The sequence below is a fragment of the Rattus norvegicus genome, chromosome 20 (genome assembly GCF_021556685.1).
Source record: "Rattus norvegicus strain SHRSP/BbbUtx chromosome 20, alternate assembly SHRSP_T2T, whole genome shotgun sequence".
Taxonomy (NCBI): domain Eukaryota; kingdom Metazoa; phylum Chordata; class Mammalia; order Rodentia; family Muridae; genus Rattus; species Rattus norvegicus.
This window is the reverse complement of record NC_141553.1, coordinates 9,754,110-9,768,402: the sequence shown is the minus strand read 5'-3', so window position 1 is coordinate 9,768,402 and position 14,293 is coordinate 9,754,110. Positions and strand designations below refer to the sequence as shown.

The window sequence follows — 14,293 nt, the reverse complement described above, 5'->3', positions numbered from 1 at the left end:
GAGTTTATATGCACCTCATGTGTGATGGAACCCTTGGAGGCCAGAAGAGGAGGTCTGATCTGGAGCTGGAGTAACAGGCAAGTGTACAAGAACACACGGATGGGGGTTGGGGATTTAGCTCAGTGGTAGAGCGCTTGCCTAGCAAGCGCAAGGCCCTGGGTTCGGTCCCCAGCTCCGAAAAAAAGAAAAAAGAAGAAAAAAAGAAAAAAGAAAAAAGAAAAGAAATAAAGAACACACGGATGCTGGGAACCAAACCTGAGTTCTTTGCAAGAGTCAAGTCCTCATAATTACTGAGTTGTCTCTCCAACAACGTTTGCATCATCTAATGCTAATGAAGAGGACTGACTCCCTGCTTTGAACCTGTGTGATCCCTGTGTGGTACAGCTAGCTCTTCTAACAACATATCCTTCCTGGAAGAAAGGGGGAGGCTCATAAGACTCAGGAAGGTCCTGAAACTTACAAGACTCAGGAAGTTCAGAAAGATACAAGGCCCCTCCATCAGGTTCTATGAGCAGTCAACAATTGCAGAGAAGAGACTCTGCTCCATGGAGCTGCCGGCCAATTGTGCAGGGAGCTCCAGAGCTGCAGCTTCTGTGAGTTATCAGTCATGGTGGGGTAGGCTTTTCAATGATGCAGCTGTCTTTGAACCACCCATGCTCCTGTATCCAACCCCAACAAGCTCATTGGTTCAAATGGAACTTGGTAGACTCATTTCTCTGGTTGGCTGTCAGTACTCTGTCTGGGATGAATATGTCTGTCTGTTCACGTCGCCCCAGGAAAAGCTCCAGAACACCCCGTAAATCTTGTTTTAATGTCTCTGGGCCTCAGTTTTCTGTTATGTCAAATGGGAACGATCTCTCAACTGAATGTATTGTGTGTATAAATAAATTGCCTGGCAGAATGCTAGTGGATGGCCATGCCTTTCTCTATATGCCCAGACGCCCAGGTCCACATCTGGGAGGTCTTCTTGTCCTATGGATTTCCAGAGAAGACTGGTTTATACATCCAAATACCTGGGAGCAATACACTCGCTCTGGCTCTGCTCCCACTGTGAGACTCAGGGTCAGGATGGTTCTCCCAGGTCTCGGCCTACCCATTTCTCTCATTTGCGCCATGCAGGCTGGTGCCTGACCCTCCCTCACTTTGGGACATCCCAGGCAAGCGGCCCCAGCGTTGGGTCACCTGGAAGGAAGTGAAGGAGAGCTCTGTGAACAGCTTGACGAAGCGTAGGGTTCCTCGGGCGTGCTCGTCCATCACAAAGGCAAAGATGACTTCATGCGTGCCCAGAAGCGGGATGAGCGTCAGAGTGGACTTCGCGAGTCTGGAGAGAGGGCGAGACCGCTAGGGTCATTCTGGGCTTGTGCAGGCTGTTCCTTCTTCTCTGCATCCACACCACCACCATCATCACCACCTCCCCATTTCTGCTGAGTCACGGACGCTCTTCATTGAAATACCCCGGGGCTGGCTGCCGGGGAGGGGTTAGGGATGGGGGAGGGCAGAGGGCAAGACTTCCAAAGTCCAGGGGCTGCTAAGAATAGAGTGAGGGGAAAGGTCAGGGGTTATAAACCAGGCCCGGATGCAAAAGAGCATCACACAGGGTTCCAAACAGAGAACCCCAGAGTCTCTCTCCTGGAAGGGAAGGCTGAGGGCGCCCCTGAGGCCAGCTTGGTGAGCGTACCTGCATTTGATGTCGGTCTTACACATGAGATTAGCCTTCAGCTTGGCTATCACGATGCAGATGACCCGGATGAAGATAAGGAAGTTGACCTGCAGAATGTACGAGCAGGAGGGTCGGGACCTCTCGTCCTCCTTCCCGGTCATTAGCCTGGTCAGGTCACAGTTCGGGCCCACCAGCTTCCACTCCAAACCCCCAAACTCTTGTCGCTTACCCCGATTGCAAAGAGAATGGGCAAGCGTATGATGAGCCAATAGTTCATGTTGGAGTTCCTGGTCCAGCAACTGGGGAGGAAAAGGGGACACACGAGGCACCCAGCTGGACCCATGGAGCCCTCGGAGGCCAGGACAGGCCAAGCAAAGTGCTACACCCAGTGGCAGATCCATGCAGAGCCCTATGAGGGCATCCCATGCTCCCCCCCCAAGTCCCAAATCCTCGATACATCACGGTCAATACGCACGGAGATACCCATGCCTCCCCCCATCTTCACAGACCTCTGCAAACAGTCACATGCCCACCCGGCTTCACGCACAGAACAATGGGCTATTCATTCTGATGTTCATAAAACCCATCAGGGAGGCACCATGGACTTCAAAGGTCAGAAATATTGGTCATCCTACCGTACCAGGGCAGGTTCAGGGAGTGGACATTAGCGACTGAATTCATGTGCTAAACTCCTGCTGACCCCACACATCCTCCCTGACAGGCAATAAACGTTTGCTCCAGGGTTCAAGACTCCCATAGCTGAGAAGCACGAGACCCCAGCACATCACTCTCCTGCAGCAGGACACTCACTCACCCCTCGTCCTCGTAGAGATACTTGACAATGCCCCAGGGGATAACGAACAGCAGCGGAACTCCTAGAGGAAGGAGGCAAAGACAGAGAGGAGATCAGAGCTGGCAGGTCAGAGATCCTGCCACAGTGCCCAGGTCCTCTCCACACCCCAGACCCCTCATGCCTCAAGTCTCTCTCCCTTCCTGGCCCTAAAACAGGCTGGCCTGAGGGCTGGGGGAGAATGGAGGTTCAGGGTTTCACACTCATGTTCCACATCCTTCCTTACAGACTTCTTCATGGTCCAGACCCTCTGTGTATCAAACCAGGATTTGCCTCCAGAGTCTCGGCTGTGAGACCCCAGGATAGACACTCCAGTAGCAGAGGATCCATACAACAGGATGGGGAGAGGACCAAGAAACTCTCTGATGCTCGCTCCTCCCTGTCTTCAGCCCCTACGTCCACCTCAGTCCACTCCTTCAGGGCCCACAAGCTCCTTCAGCTGATGGCTCCCTCCCCCATGTCACTGTCCAGAGCCTAGGAAAGAGACGCACCCCATCCCGGTTACGGGGAAGCCTACACAATCAACAGATGCAGTGGTTAGACGTCCCGGTGAGCGCTGGGGTTTAGATAAGCATTCATGTGATGCTTGAAGATGGTGGAGTCTTCAGAAGATAGGGTCTGGGGTAGTCCTTCCTAAGGGAGATTCTGGGACCCCAGGCCATCCAATCTCTAGGTTTTGCTTCCTGGCATGAAGCGAGCTATTTTCTCATCTATATGCACCCACCACTGCAACGCGGCACCCCACAAGAGGGCCAAAGCAATGGGTCTGCCTCATCTTTGACTTAAGCCAGCAGGATGGTAATCTTATACATACACCTTTTCTCTTTATGATAACCATGCCCTGGGTGTTTTGTTATAGCATCGCAAAGGTGACTAACATAGCTTGTAGACAGCCACTTGGGTGGTTCCTGGGGATTACAACCTCTTGGCATTTGTATTTCTGTTGTTGTCATTGGGACAGGGTCTCAAGTAGCCCAAACTGTCCTAAGAGTTGCTACAAAATCAAAGGTGACTTTGAACTCCTGATCTTTCTCCATCCATTTCTTTTGTCTTTAATATTCTTTACGTTTTTCTTTGTTTTTTTTTGTTTTTTTTTCGGAGCTGGGGACCAAACCCAGGGCCTTGCGCTTCCTAGGCAAGCACTCTACCACTGAGCTAAATCCCCAACCCCTTCTTTGTTTTTTTTTAATTTAAGATTTATTTATTTTAGTTATATGAGTACACCGTTGCTCTCTTAAGACACACCAGAAGAGGGCATCTAATCAGGTTAGGGTTGTGAGCCACCGTGTGGTTGCTGGGATTTGATCTCAGGACCTCTGGAAGAGCAGTCAGTGCTCTAACCACTGAGCCATCTCTCCAGTCCCCTCCATCTATTACTTAAGAGCTACGATCATAGAGTTCTGTAGTCTCTCTTGGTTGGTCTCTCTCTTTTTCTTCACTTAGTTGGGGGAATGGAAGAAGGGGGATTTGTTATCTCTGACAGCCTATAGAGAGGTCCCTATAGCAAGGAATGGAGCGCTCCTTCCCACAGCTCCAGGAGCGAGCTTGGAGGTAGATTCCCCAGTCGAGCCCTGGATGACAGCAATTCTAGCAGACAGATCCAGCTGGGCGTTCAGGGTCAGGGGTGTGCAGTCACGTCAAACTCAAGAGTTTTGGGCCCAGGAACGGTGAGGTAGCACTTTGATGCTCTAAGTGGCAAAGTTCAGAGGTCATTGTTATGTAGGAACAGAAACGCAACCCAGCTGGTTTCTAGGGTCTACAGAGTAGAGCGGGAGCCCCATTCATCCCAGAGAGCTCAGTCTGTGCTAGTTAACCGGCAGGTGGGCTGTTCACCCTCTCATGGCAGATGAGGCCATGGGACAGGAGAAAAGGACACAGGTAGGGGCAGATCTGGAGCTGTAACCCTATAGCCACTCCAGCCGCCTTCAATGGCTTTCTGTATCGGTATTCTCATTGCCTGCCTCCTGCCTATGCCTTTCTCAAGTGGGTCACATGGGTATATGAAGTAGGACATGGTGTGCATATTAAGGTGTGTGTGTGTGTGTGTGTGTGTGTGTGTGTGTCCCTGTCTATGTTTGAGGGTGCGTGTGCAAAAGTGTGCACGACCATGCATGTGAGGGCCAGAGGACAACCTCAGGTGAGTCCTAAGGATCTGCCTCTTGTTTTTTGAGTTGGGGTCTCGCACTGGAACCTGGGGTTTACTAATCAGGTTAAACTGTCCTAAGCATCCTTCTGTCTCCTAAGCATCTCTCACAGCTTTGTTGTGGGAGTTCTGGAGACTTGAACTTCAGTCCTCACGACTGTGCACTAAGCCTTTTTATCAAGGGAGCTGTCTCTCCCCACCCTGTTTATTTTTATGCAGACCAGCCATTCCAACACCCGTGTTTTCTAACCAGGTCTTTGTAGGACTGAATAAATAATGGAGTGACCTAGGAGGGGCCTGGGGCATCGAGGAGACCCTGCTCCATAGAATATGCCCAGTAGGAATGGAATAAATACAGCAACGAGAGGAGGGAAGCTCTCCAGACAAGAACATGCTATTTCTTAGGTCACTTGTGCACAGGAACTTCCGGCTGTGTGTCCCACATCGGCCGCTATTCTTTCTCTCTGAGACCTCACTCCAGTATGAGAGAGCTTGCTCATGTCACCAGCTACCCCTGGTGAGCTTCATCCACTCGTTAACATCTGGTGAAGAAACAGGAGCATAGCCCTGCTACCTGCCAAGGTGACATGAGCCTTGTAGGCTACATTTCACCAAGGCAAGCTAGGAGAGCAAGGTCAACCAGATGTACGGAACGGGTCCTGGGATGTCATGTCTCTCTGCTATCATTTGTCTCCTGGGAACTGCTCATGGGTGACAGCATAAGCTGATACATCTTTTAGGGGCCCCCCATAATTTCATCAGTTCAACCACACAGGAAGCTGAAAGCTGCTTTACAGCATCCTGACTTGGGCTAGGCCTCTTGACGTGGCCATAGAGCATGCAGATATCTGTGACTCTTCTTTCTGACCCTTCTTCTCAAGAAAAGGTGGATGGAAAAGAAGCCCTGGAGGGTTCTGAGCCGTGAGGTAGGATAGGCAAGGAAGACCTGTCAGCCTTCCCCCATCTCCGACTTTGAGAACTCCAGAGCATCCTCTGTCTCTACTGACCCCTACCAACTCCCTGCTTCCCTGTACACCTCCCTTCGGCTGGTCCTGCCCTCAGGTTGCTATGGCGACAGATACAAACAGCGCTGATGTTATTTCCCAGAATGGACAGACACTATTTGTCCCCCACACGGAGGAAGCCCTTCCCCGAGTTCCTTAATGGTCTGCCCCTGCCCCTACCCCTAGGGAGCATCAGGGCTCTCCAGATGCTCCACCTGATGATGGGCTTGCCTAGCAGGATAGAGAGGCTTAGGAAGGAAGGAAAGATCTAGGAAGAGGAAGGGCAGGGACCATCAGGGATCTCTGTACCCTGAAGCCAGGGTCACTTTTATCTGTAAGGAGATCTAAGCCTCCTCAGCAGAGTCAGCAGGGGGCTGAGTGAGAAGCAGAAGCTGAGACTTGCATTTGACATGTAGATGAGGCCCAGAGCCAGGAAGCTAGGAGCCTCTTGTCACCCAATACCTACTCTTTAAGGCCCCATTGCTCTTCAGGTCTTAGGATCCTTAAGACTTTGGTCACACTAACTGTCCCCCCCCCCTTAGAGTTCCTCAACCTGAGGTGGTGAGGAGCACCAGAAAAAATAAGCAGGGCACAGGAAGGGTGCAGAGGAGCCAAGATGGCCAGAGAGCAGGGCCCCAAGGGGCTGAAAACCCAAGGTGGCTTCCCAGAAGGTGAGCAGGCAACCTCTCGTGAGGAGGATGCTTCCAGCACCAAGCGGCATTTTGGAAGGACCTGTCACCCTTCCCTCATCTCCTACTTTGAGCAGGATCAGGACGGGAGAGCGCAATCTGCTGTGGCTAAGCTGAGAAGTCTCTGGAAGCCAAGGCTAAGAAGGATCTAGGGAGAAAACTCTGAAACTTCAAGGGCAGATTAAGGAGGGCTGAGCGCAGGCCTGTCTCCTCTCTGTCCCCGGTGCTGTCCATCCCACTGGTGCCTTTAGGTGGGGCTGCCCCCATCTATCTCCCTGTTACAGCAGGGCTACAACCCACCCGGTCCCACTCCAACTGAACTGCAACCCTTCCCATCCTCCACGAGGCTCCCATGATACAAGAGGTAGAAATACAACCAGAGATATTCCAGAAGAAAAAAAAGACCCGATGGTTCTCAGTAGACTTTTTTGGCTTGAACGTATCCAGCTGGGCTCCGGGCACATCCACACTCCACTCCTTTGCTCAGCTGGCTACCCCTCCCAGCTTGGCTCTCCCGGGTCCTTTGTTTCCTCATCAAAATGGTACCCTATGTTAGCCCATAACCCGCTCACTTGCCCACTGTGAGGCCCAGGATGTAGCATCTCCCACTGGACCTCAGGTTGCCCTCCACGGGGTACGAAGCACGCTCCCATAGGACCTCAGGAGAAGAGGTATCTGAAGACAGTTCCTGACTTCTAGTGGGGGTCAGGGCTAAGGGGGTTGGGGGTAGGGGTGATATTTGGCCATATGAGAATGAAAGCATCTACTAAGAAAAGATACATGTCTATGATGTTTATGTATATAATGTCTATGTATACGATGTCTATGTCTATGTATATACACACACAAACATATATGGTATGTATGCATGTATGTGTATATATGTGTATGCATATATATATATACACACACATACACCATGCACACACTATATATATATACATATATACACACATATATACACATATACATATATACATATATACATACTCACACATATATACATATACATATACATATACATACACATACACATACACATACACATACACATACACATACACATACACATACACATATACATACATACATACATACATACATACATATATATATATATATATATATTGGGGTGGGTTCTTCCAGACCTTGACACAGGTCTCCATGGAGGTGGTGAGGTAAACAACTGTGGGCCTTACCCCAGCCTATGCTCAGGTACAGCTTGAAGATGCGCTGCTCCGAGAACACCGAGAAGGCCAGCAGTGTGTACAGATACACGCCTTCCACCAGCAACCAGTAGTAGTTGGCCGCCACGCAGTATTGCATGAGCAGGAACACCAGTCGGCAGCCCAGAGAGTCCTAGGGGCAAAGAAGGGTCCCGTGGGAACAGTAGCCCTGCCTCCTGCCCCACCCATCACTCCTCGATGGCCTGGCCTGGCCACTGTCCTACCATGGGATGATGGAGCTTTCATACGGCATGGGTCACTGCTGGGAACTCTCTCTGCTCTAGGTCGTTGAACCCTCCCTTTCCTGAGAAGAAAGCACCTGTTGCTGACCCCAGGCTGGGAGGAGAACCGAGTCCTGGAGAAGTCATGTGATGTGTCTGGACTTGCATACAACCAGTACAAGGTAGATCTGGGACTCAAACTCTGGTCTGCAACCAGAGAAGTCCCTGTATCAGACTGAACTCCCCACAGCAGAGTCTCTTACCTGCCCAAGGTGGACTAGCCTCTTCCATCAGACTAGGGGCTCCTCATGGTAGACTTTCTCTTCCATCAGACTAGGGGCTCCATGTACTGAACTACCTCTCCCATCACACTAGGGACTCTCCATGGTTGAATGTCTCCTCCATCAGACTAGGGGCTTCTTAAGGTGTTTTGTCTCATCAAACTAGGCCTGTCAGGGTAGATGGCCTCTCACATCAGACTAGCGGTTTCCCATGGTGAACTCCCTTCTCCCACCTAACTAGGACTCCCCAAGTTAAACTACCTCTCTCATCACACTAGGGGCTCTCCACAGTGTACTGCCTCTGCCATCAGACTAGGAGTTTCCCATGGTAGATTTCCATAACACTAGGGTTCCCCATTATGGATAGCTTCGCCCATCAGACAGTAACTCCCTAAGGCCATGTTTGAGCTATTCTTGCTTTTATCCACCCAAGGCTTATGCAGTGGACTCCTTCACCAATGTCTTCCCCTCCCAGGCTCCCCAGGGCTGTGCCACCCACCTGATACGAGAGGAGCCCATCCCACTGGTGCTGTTGCGCAGCCGTGCTATACATCCACTTGAGGGCAGCGTCTTTGATGAAGACGGACAGTGCTCGGAGGATGAAGGACGCAAACAGGTTCAGGTGGATGTAGTTCCTGGTGCAGTGCAAGTGTCTAAAGGAGAAAGGAAGCAGAGCCTACTCCTGGCATGACGGCCAACACTGACTCTCCCGCCAGTACCAGTTCTCTGGCCAGCTCACAGACATACACCTCAGACAAGTATTCAACTCTGGGACTATGTTCACATCTTCCTCCTCTGAGAATGTCTTTCTCCCTCACAACCTTGAAGATCTCTGATGCCCTTGAAGATCTCTACAAGGCCCTCAACTGGGCAGTCACTGCTCACTTCCGCCCCTTGCTGTGGTACGGTCTTTCATAGTTATGGGTAACCAAAGCAACATATGTATCAGAATCTGTCTTCCCAACGGGAGTTTTGATTCTTTAGGACAGGATGTTTCTGGATTGTTCTCTGGAGCAGAGTGACTCTAGGCACAGGGCAGGAATTCAAAAGGAAATGGGTACAATGTATACTCTCAGGTAAAAGCGTGTAGCAGAGCTGAGGAGGGGGTTCAGTGGGTAAGGGTGTTGGCTGCCCATGCACGAGGACCTCGGTTCAGCTCCCCAACCCTCCTGTGAAAAAGCAAACAGGCACACATGTAACCTCAGTGCTGGGGTGGGGATGGGGTGTGGAGAACAGAGATTGCTGGGGTTTGCTGGCTGCCAGTCTGACTTTATGTTCCTGTTCTCAAGCAAATACAGAAAAAAAATATGTCAATCTGAGAGTTATGGAGCAGGACACCTGATGTTTCTCTTCTGCTTCCACATGTTTGGTGTGCAATCTATGTGAAGAGCACATACATGTATGCATGTACACACACACACACACACACACACACACACACATACACACACTGTCCTGGCTGGTTTTGTGTGTCAATTTGACACAAGCTGGAGTCATCACAGAGAAAGGAGCCTCCCTTGAGGAAATGCCTCCATGAGACCCAGCTGTAAGGCATTTTCTCAGTTAGTGATCAAGGATGGGAGGGCCCAGCCCATTGTGGGTGGTACCATCCCCTGGGCTGGTGGTCCTGGGTTCTATAAGAAAGCAAGCTGAGCAAGCCAGGGGAAGCAAGCCAGTAAGTAACATCCCTCCATGGCCTTTGTGTCAGCTCCTGCTTTCTGACCTGCTTGAATCCCAGTCCTGACTTCCTTTGGTGATGAACAGCAGTGAGGAAGTGTAGGCTGAATTAACCCTTTCCTCCCCAACTTGCTTCTTGGTCATGGTGTTGGTGCAGGAGTAGAAACATTGACTAAGACACACACACACACACACACACACACACACACACACACACACACACACACACCACTTTGTGGCAAACTGGAAACCTAAGGGCACTTCATTTGATAAAGGCTCTCTCCCCAGCAGAGCCAACATCATTCGTAATGGAGGAACTCGGCGACTATTTCCTTTAAATTCAGCAGCCGAGCGAAGATGTGTCACCGCTAATGACTACAGATCTCTGCACTACAACAGGGCCATGGAGGAGGTGAACCAGAACTGGTTACAGCTTATAGATGAAATCTTCAGAGAAACACCAGAACAATGTACGGATGAACTATAACGACTCAAGGGTCCAGCGATGGGTTCCCTAATACATTATAGCAATACCCAGTAAAAAGAAATGGAAGATTCATCCAGAAGGTTCTATTTAATTCCCAGAAACTATCTCCAACAAGGGGTTTTGGTAGGGTTATTATGGACAACATAATAAAATTGGCCTAAAATTATTAGAGAAGTCTTAAATTCATGGGACATACTCATGAACAAAAATGCCACCACCACTGTTGAACACCGCCCATGTTGAATAATGAATTCAGACATCTGTAACGAAATGTCGACTTTGTTCAGGGTACTGAAAAGATTTACAAAGAATAGCTAAGGGTCAGGGATAGCGTGGGCCATCAAGTGGCCGTTTCCTATAATCCCAGCACACGGGAGGCTGAGGCAGGGGGATCAGGAGTTTGAGGCAAGTCTAGGCTACAAAGCAAGACCAGGTTTCAGCAAAACAACAACCCGCAGTTGGGCATGGCTGTGCACACCTACAATCCCAGCACTTGGAAGATGGAGGCAGGGAAATTGGGAGTTCAAGGCCAGCCTCAGCTACATATAGCAAGTTCAAAGCTAGCCCAGATTCCACGAGGCGCTGGCTCAAAACAATCGACACGCAAAAGGAATCACCACGTAGGAGTCTCTGCTGTAAGAGAGCTAGGATGCCTCCGTGTGTACGTACAAACCTGCACCTATGTGTGCATGTTCATGTGTGTGAGTGTGAATGCATGTGCAGAGGTCAGAGGTCATCTCGGGGTGTTAATCCTCCCCTCCCATCTCGTTTGAGACAGAATCTCTTGTCCACTACTCCCCACACCAGGCTGGCTAACCCCTGAGTTTCTTAAGTTATTCCTGTCTCTGTCTTCTCTGTGTCACTGCAGGAGAGCCAGGCCACAAACAGGCCCCCAGCCAGATCTCCCTCCCCTTGGGCCGCATCTGGCTTCTCACGGGTTCCAGGGATTCGAACCCAGGTTCTCACAGTGATCATCAAGTGTTTAACCCACTGGGGTTATCTCTGCAGCCAGAGAGTTAGGATTAATTTTTATTTGTCCTTTTAAAAAAACATTTTATTCCATTAATTGGTTTAGTGTGTGTGTGTGTGTGTGTGTGTGTGTGCGCGCGCGCGCGCACGCGCGCATGTTTGTCTGTGTGTGTATGTGTGTGTGTGTATTGGACCACACATGTCTGACCACTTGTGTGCCTGCCAGAAACCTGGGAACAAATTTGGAGATGCCAATTCTTTCCTTCATGGTGGATTCCAGGGATCAAACTGGGGTCGTCAGGCTTGGTAGCAGGAAGCTTCACTAGCTGAGCCAACTTGCTGGCCTGAGACTTTAACTTTCTACTAAATCTTTAGGAGACAAGGCCCTGTGGTTTGGGACTAGGGTAGACAAACAGACCAATACAAGGGGATGTGAATGACAGAAACTGACTTACAAAGCCGGGGACCCTTGTGGCACCTTCAATGAAAAAATAAGTTAGTGTCTATCGATTGATAATATTAACTTTTGTTAATCCATAGTTCTTATCGATACGTTTTACAATTCGGTTGACCGATTTTTGTTTCATTTAAATGCAGAATACCCGAGTGTAAACGGCACCATGGAACGATAAATGAGCATAGATTAAGTGTGTCTCTATTAATGCTTAATACTTAGATTAAGTATGGCTACTATTAAGTGGGTTAATACCCAGATAAATGCCGACAATAAGCCACAAAAAAACAAATAAACTAATTTTTTTAAAAAGGCAATGAACAAGCGATTCATAGACTAAAATGCAAAAAGGGGAGAAAAAAAATCCCTGAACAAACAAAAAACCCACTTACTTTCTCTAGGGATCAAGGATAAGCAAACTACAGTCCTAAGAGGGTCCTTTCCATGCATTATAGATTAACATCGCTTAATTCTGAAAAATGTTAAATGTGGGTGTGGCCTTCCTTCCTGGTGGCCCCTGGAGTGCCACCTGGCAGTGGCCTCCTGGCAATACCCTAACACTAGTAAACCAAACTCTAAAGGCCAGGCAATGGGTGATTGGTGGTAGTTTTACCTCTAGGGGTATGCAGAAGGAAATACACAGACAGGAATCACAGGAGAGTCCCATGGTTGTAAGGCTCGTGATTCAGAAAGAAAAACCCACAAAACACATCAAATATCCACAAACCACGCTGTGACAGAGGAAGGTGGGGGTGGGGTGGGGTGGGCATGGCTCAAATGAATGAGATAGGGACTACCTGCGTCTGAATGGATCTTAGGAGAACGTAAAGATGGACTCCCACACCCTCGAAACCACAGCAGGATACGGGTGCTTAAAAGTGTCAGCAGACCACACTGGGTGTTGTGATGGAGGCTAAGCAAAGGAGTTCAAGGGAACGAGAAAGAATGGGCGTTAAGCCCTTAACCAGCAAGGATCAGCTCTCTGGGGGTGGACGTGAGGATGTGATGGCTGTGCTTGGCTTTGATGTACAGCTCATGCTAGCCTGGTACTCACTAAAGAACCCATACTGGCCTTGAGTTTGTGGCGATCCTCCTGCCTTGACCTATGTGCTAGGTGACAGCTGTTTACCACCACTCCCTGCTTGTGATATTTGGTGATATGGTTAGTTTGCTTAGCAAGCTTGCTCTGCAGATCCTGTCCTGGCCTTCTGAAGCTAGAATTACAGGTGAGCCGCCATGCCCACATGTAGCTGAAACCGGTCCTCACATCCATGGGGCAAGTGCTTTAACTGCTAAGCCATGCCCCCGGCTCAAAATGCCTTAGTTGTAAGCGTTTATTTCTATAGGTATTGCCCCTATACCTCTGAGTCTCTGAAATCGTCCATAATAAAAGGGTATCCAATGTGACTTGAATGTGAGTTATCTTTGCAGTGTGTAGATTTGGATTGTGGCACTGCTTTGGGGGTGGTGAACACTTTGGGGGGGCGGAGCCAAATTGAAGGAAGTCAGTCACTATGGAGGAGGGCCTCTGAAGGATATACAATCATTAGTCCCTCCCCCTTCTCTGCCTCCTGTCCGTCAGGAGATGAACAGCTCTCCCGGACACATACTCTCATGACCATGAGTTTCTAGCCAATCCCTTGAGGACCCAGTGGTCAAAGACCGAACCTTCCAAAATCATGAGCTCAGACAAATGCTTCCACTCTGAAACCGTTCTTGCATTTATCTCTTGGGTACATAAGAGTAGCTAACACGACACTCATCCAGTGAATGCCTTTATTGAGCCCGACTGTATGTCCTGTATTATACCAGATGCTTCAGAGACAGGGGAAACACGATATCCTCTGGTTTTATGGAATATTTATTCTTAACGTGTATGCGTGTTGGGGTATGAGCCCATGAGTACGGGTCTCACTGAGACCAGAGGAGGGCATCCCTTAAAGCTGGGATTCTAGGTGGCTGTGAGCTGAGCTGTCCAGCATCGGTACATGGGAATCCTTTGTAAGAGTGGCACACGCTCTTAGCCACTGAGCCATCTCCCCAGCTCCGCCTCTCCTGTTCTTGATGCCTGATAGCCTGAGGTTTCTGGCCTCGTAATTCTCCTGACCCTAAACTCAGTTCCCCTCACTTATCGCAGAGAGCTCAGGAAGCTGCTTCCCAGCTCCTCCTCGACTAGGTCAGAGCGAAGAAAGAACTTTTCACTGGAGTTGACAAGTTTCAAGACGACGGAATCTCTGATCACTGAGGCTTTCCAAAATTCATGCTGAATTACTGATTATTGTCAGTAATAGTGGATGGGACTTCTTGGAATTCCCCACCATCTTACCATCCGCTGTTATATATATATTATGTGTGGGTGTGTGTGCATGTACATGTGTGTGTGAGTGTGTGTGTGTGTGTAGTATGTGTGTGTTGTGTGTGTGGTATGTATGTGTGGGGTGTGTGTGTTATTTGTGTATGTGTGTGTGTGATATGTGTGGTATGTATGTGTATTGTGTGATATATACACATATATATAGTTTATGTGTGTGTGGTATATGTTGTGTATATGTATATGATGTGATATATATATGGTGTGTGTATGAGTATGTGTCTGTGCATGTATGTGTGTATGTGTGTGTGTGTGTGGTAT

General features: G+C 49.3%; 1 protein-coding gene across 1 annotated transcript in view; it reads right to left on the bottom strand.

Annotated features, from left to right (window-relative positions):
* Glp1r (glucagon-like peptide 1 receptor) overlaps positions 1-14,293 on the bottom strand; it is a 38,002-nt gene that overhangs the window by 4,657 nt on the left and 19,052 nt on the right. Inside the window, 6 exon segments of the mRNA NM_012728.2 lie at positions 1,183-1,321; positions 1,679-1,767; positions 1,890-1,959; positions 2,475-2,535; positions 7,546-7,705; positions 8,574-8,727. Coding sequence (NP_036860.2) covers positions 1,183-1,321; positions 1,679-1,767; positions 1,890-1,959; positions 2,475-2,535; positions 7,546-7,705; positions 8,574-8,727 — 673 coding nt within the window.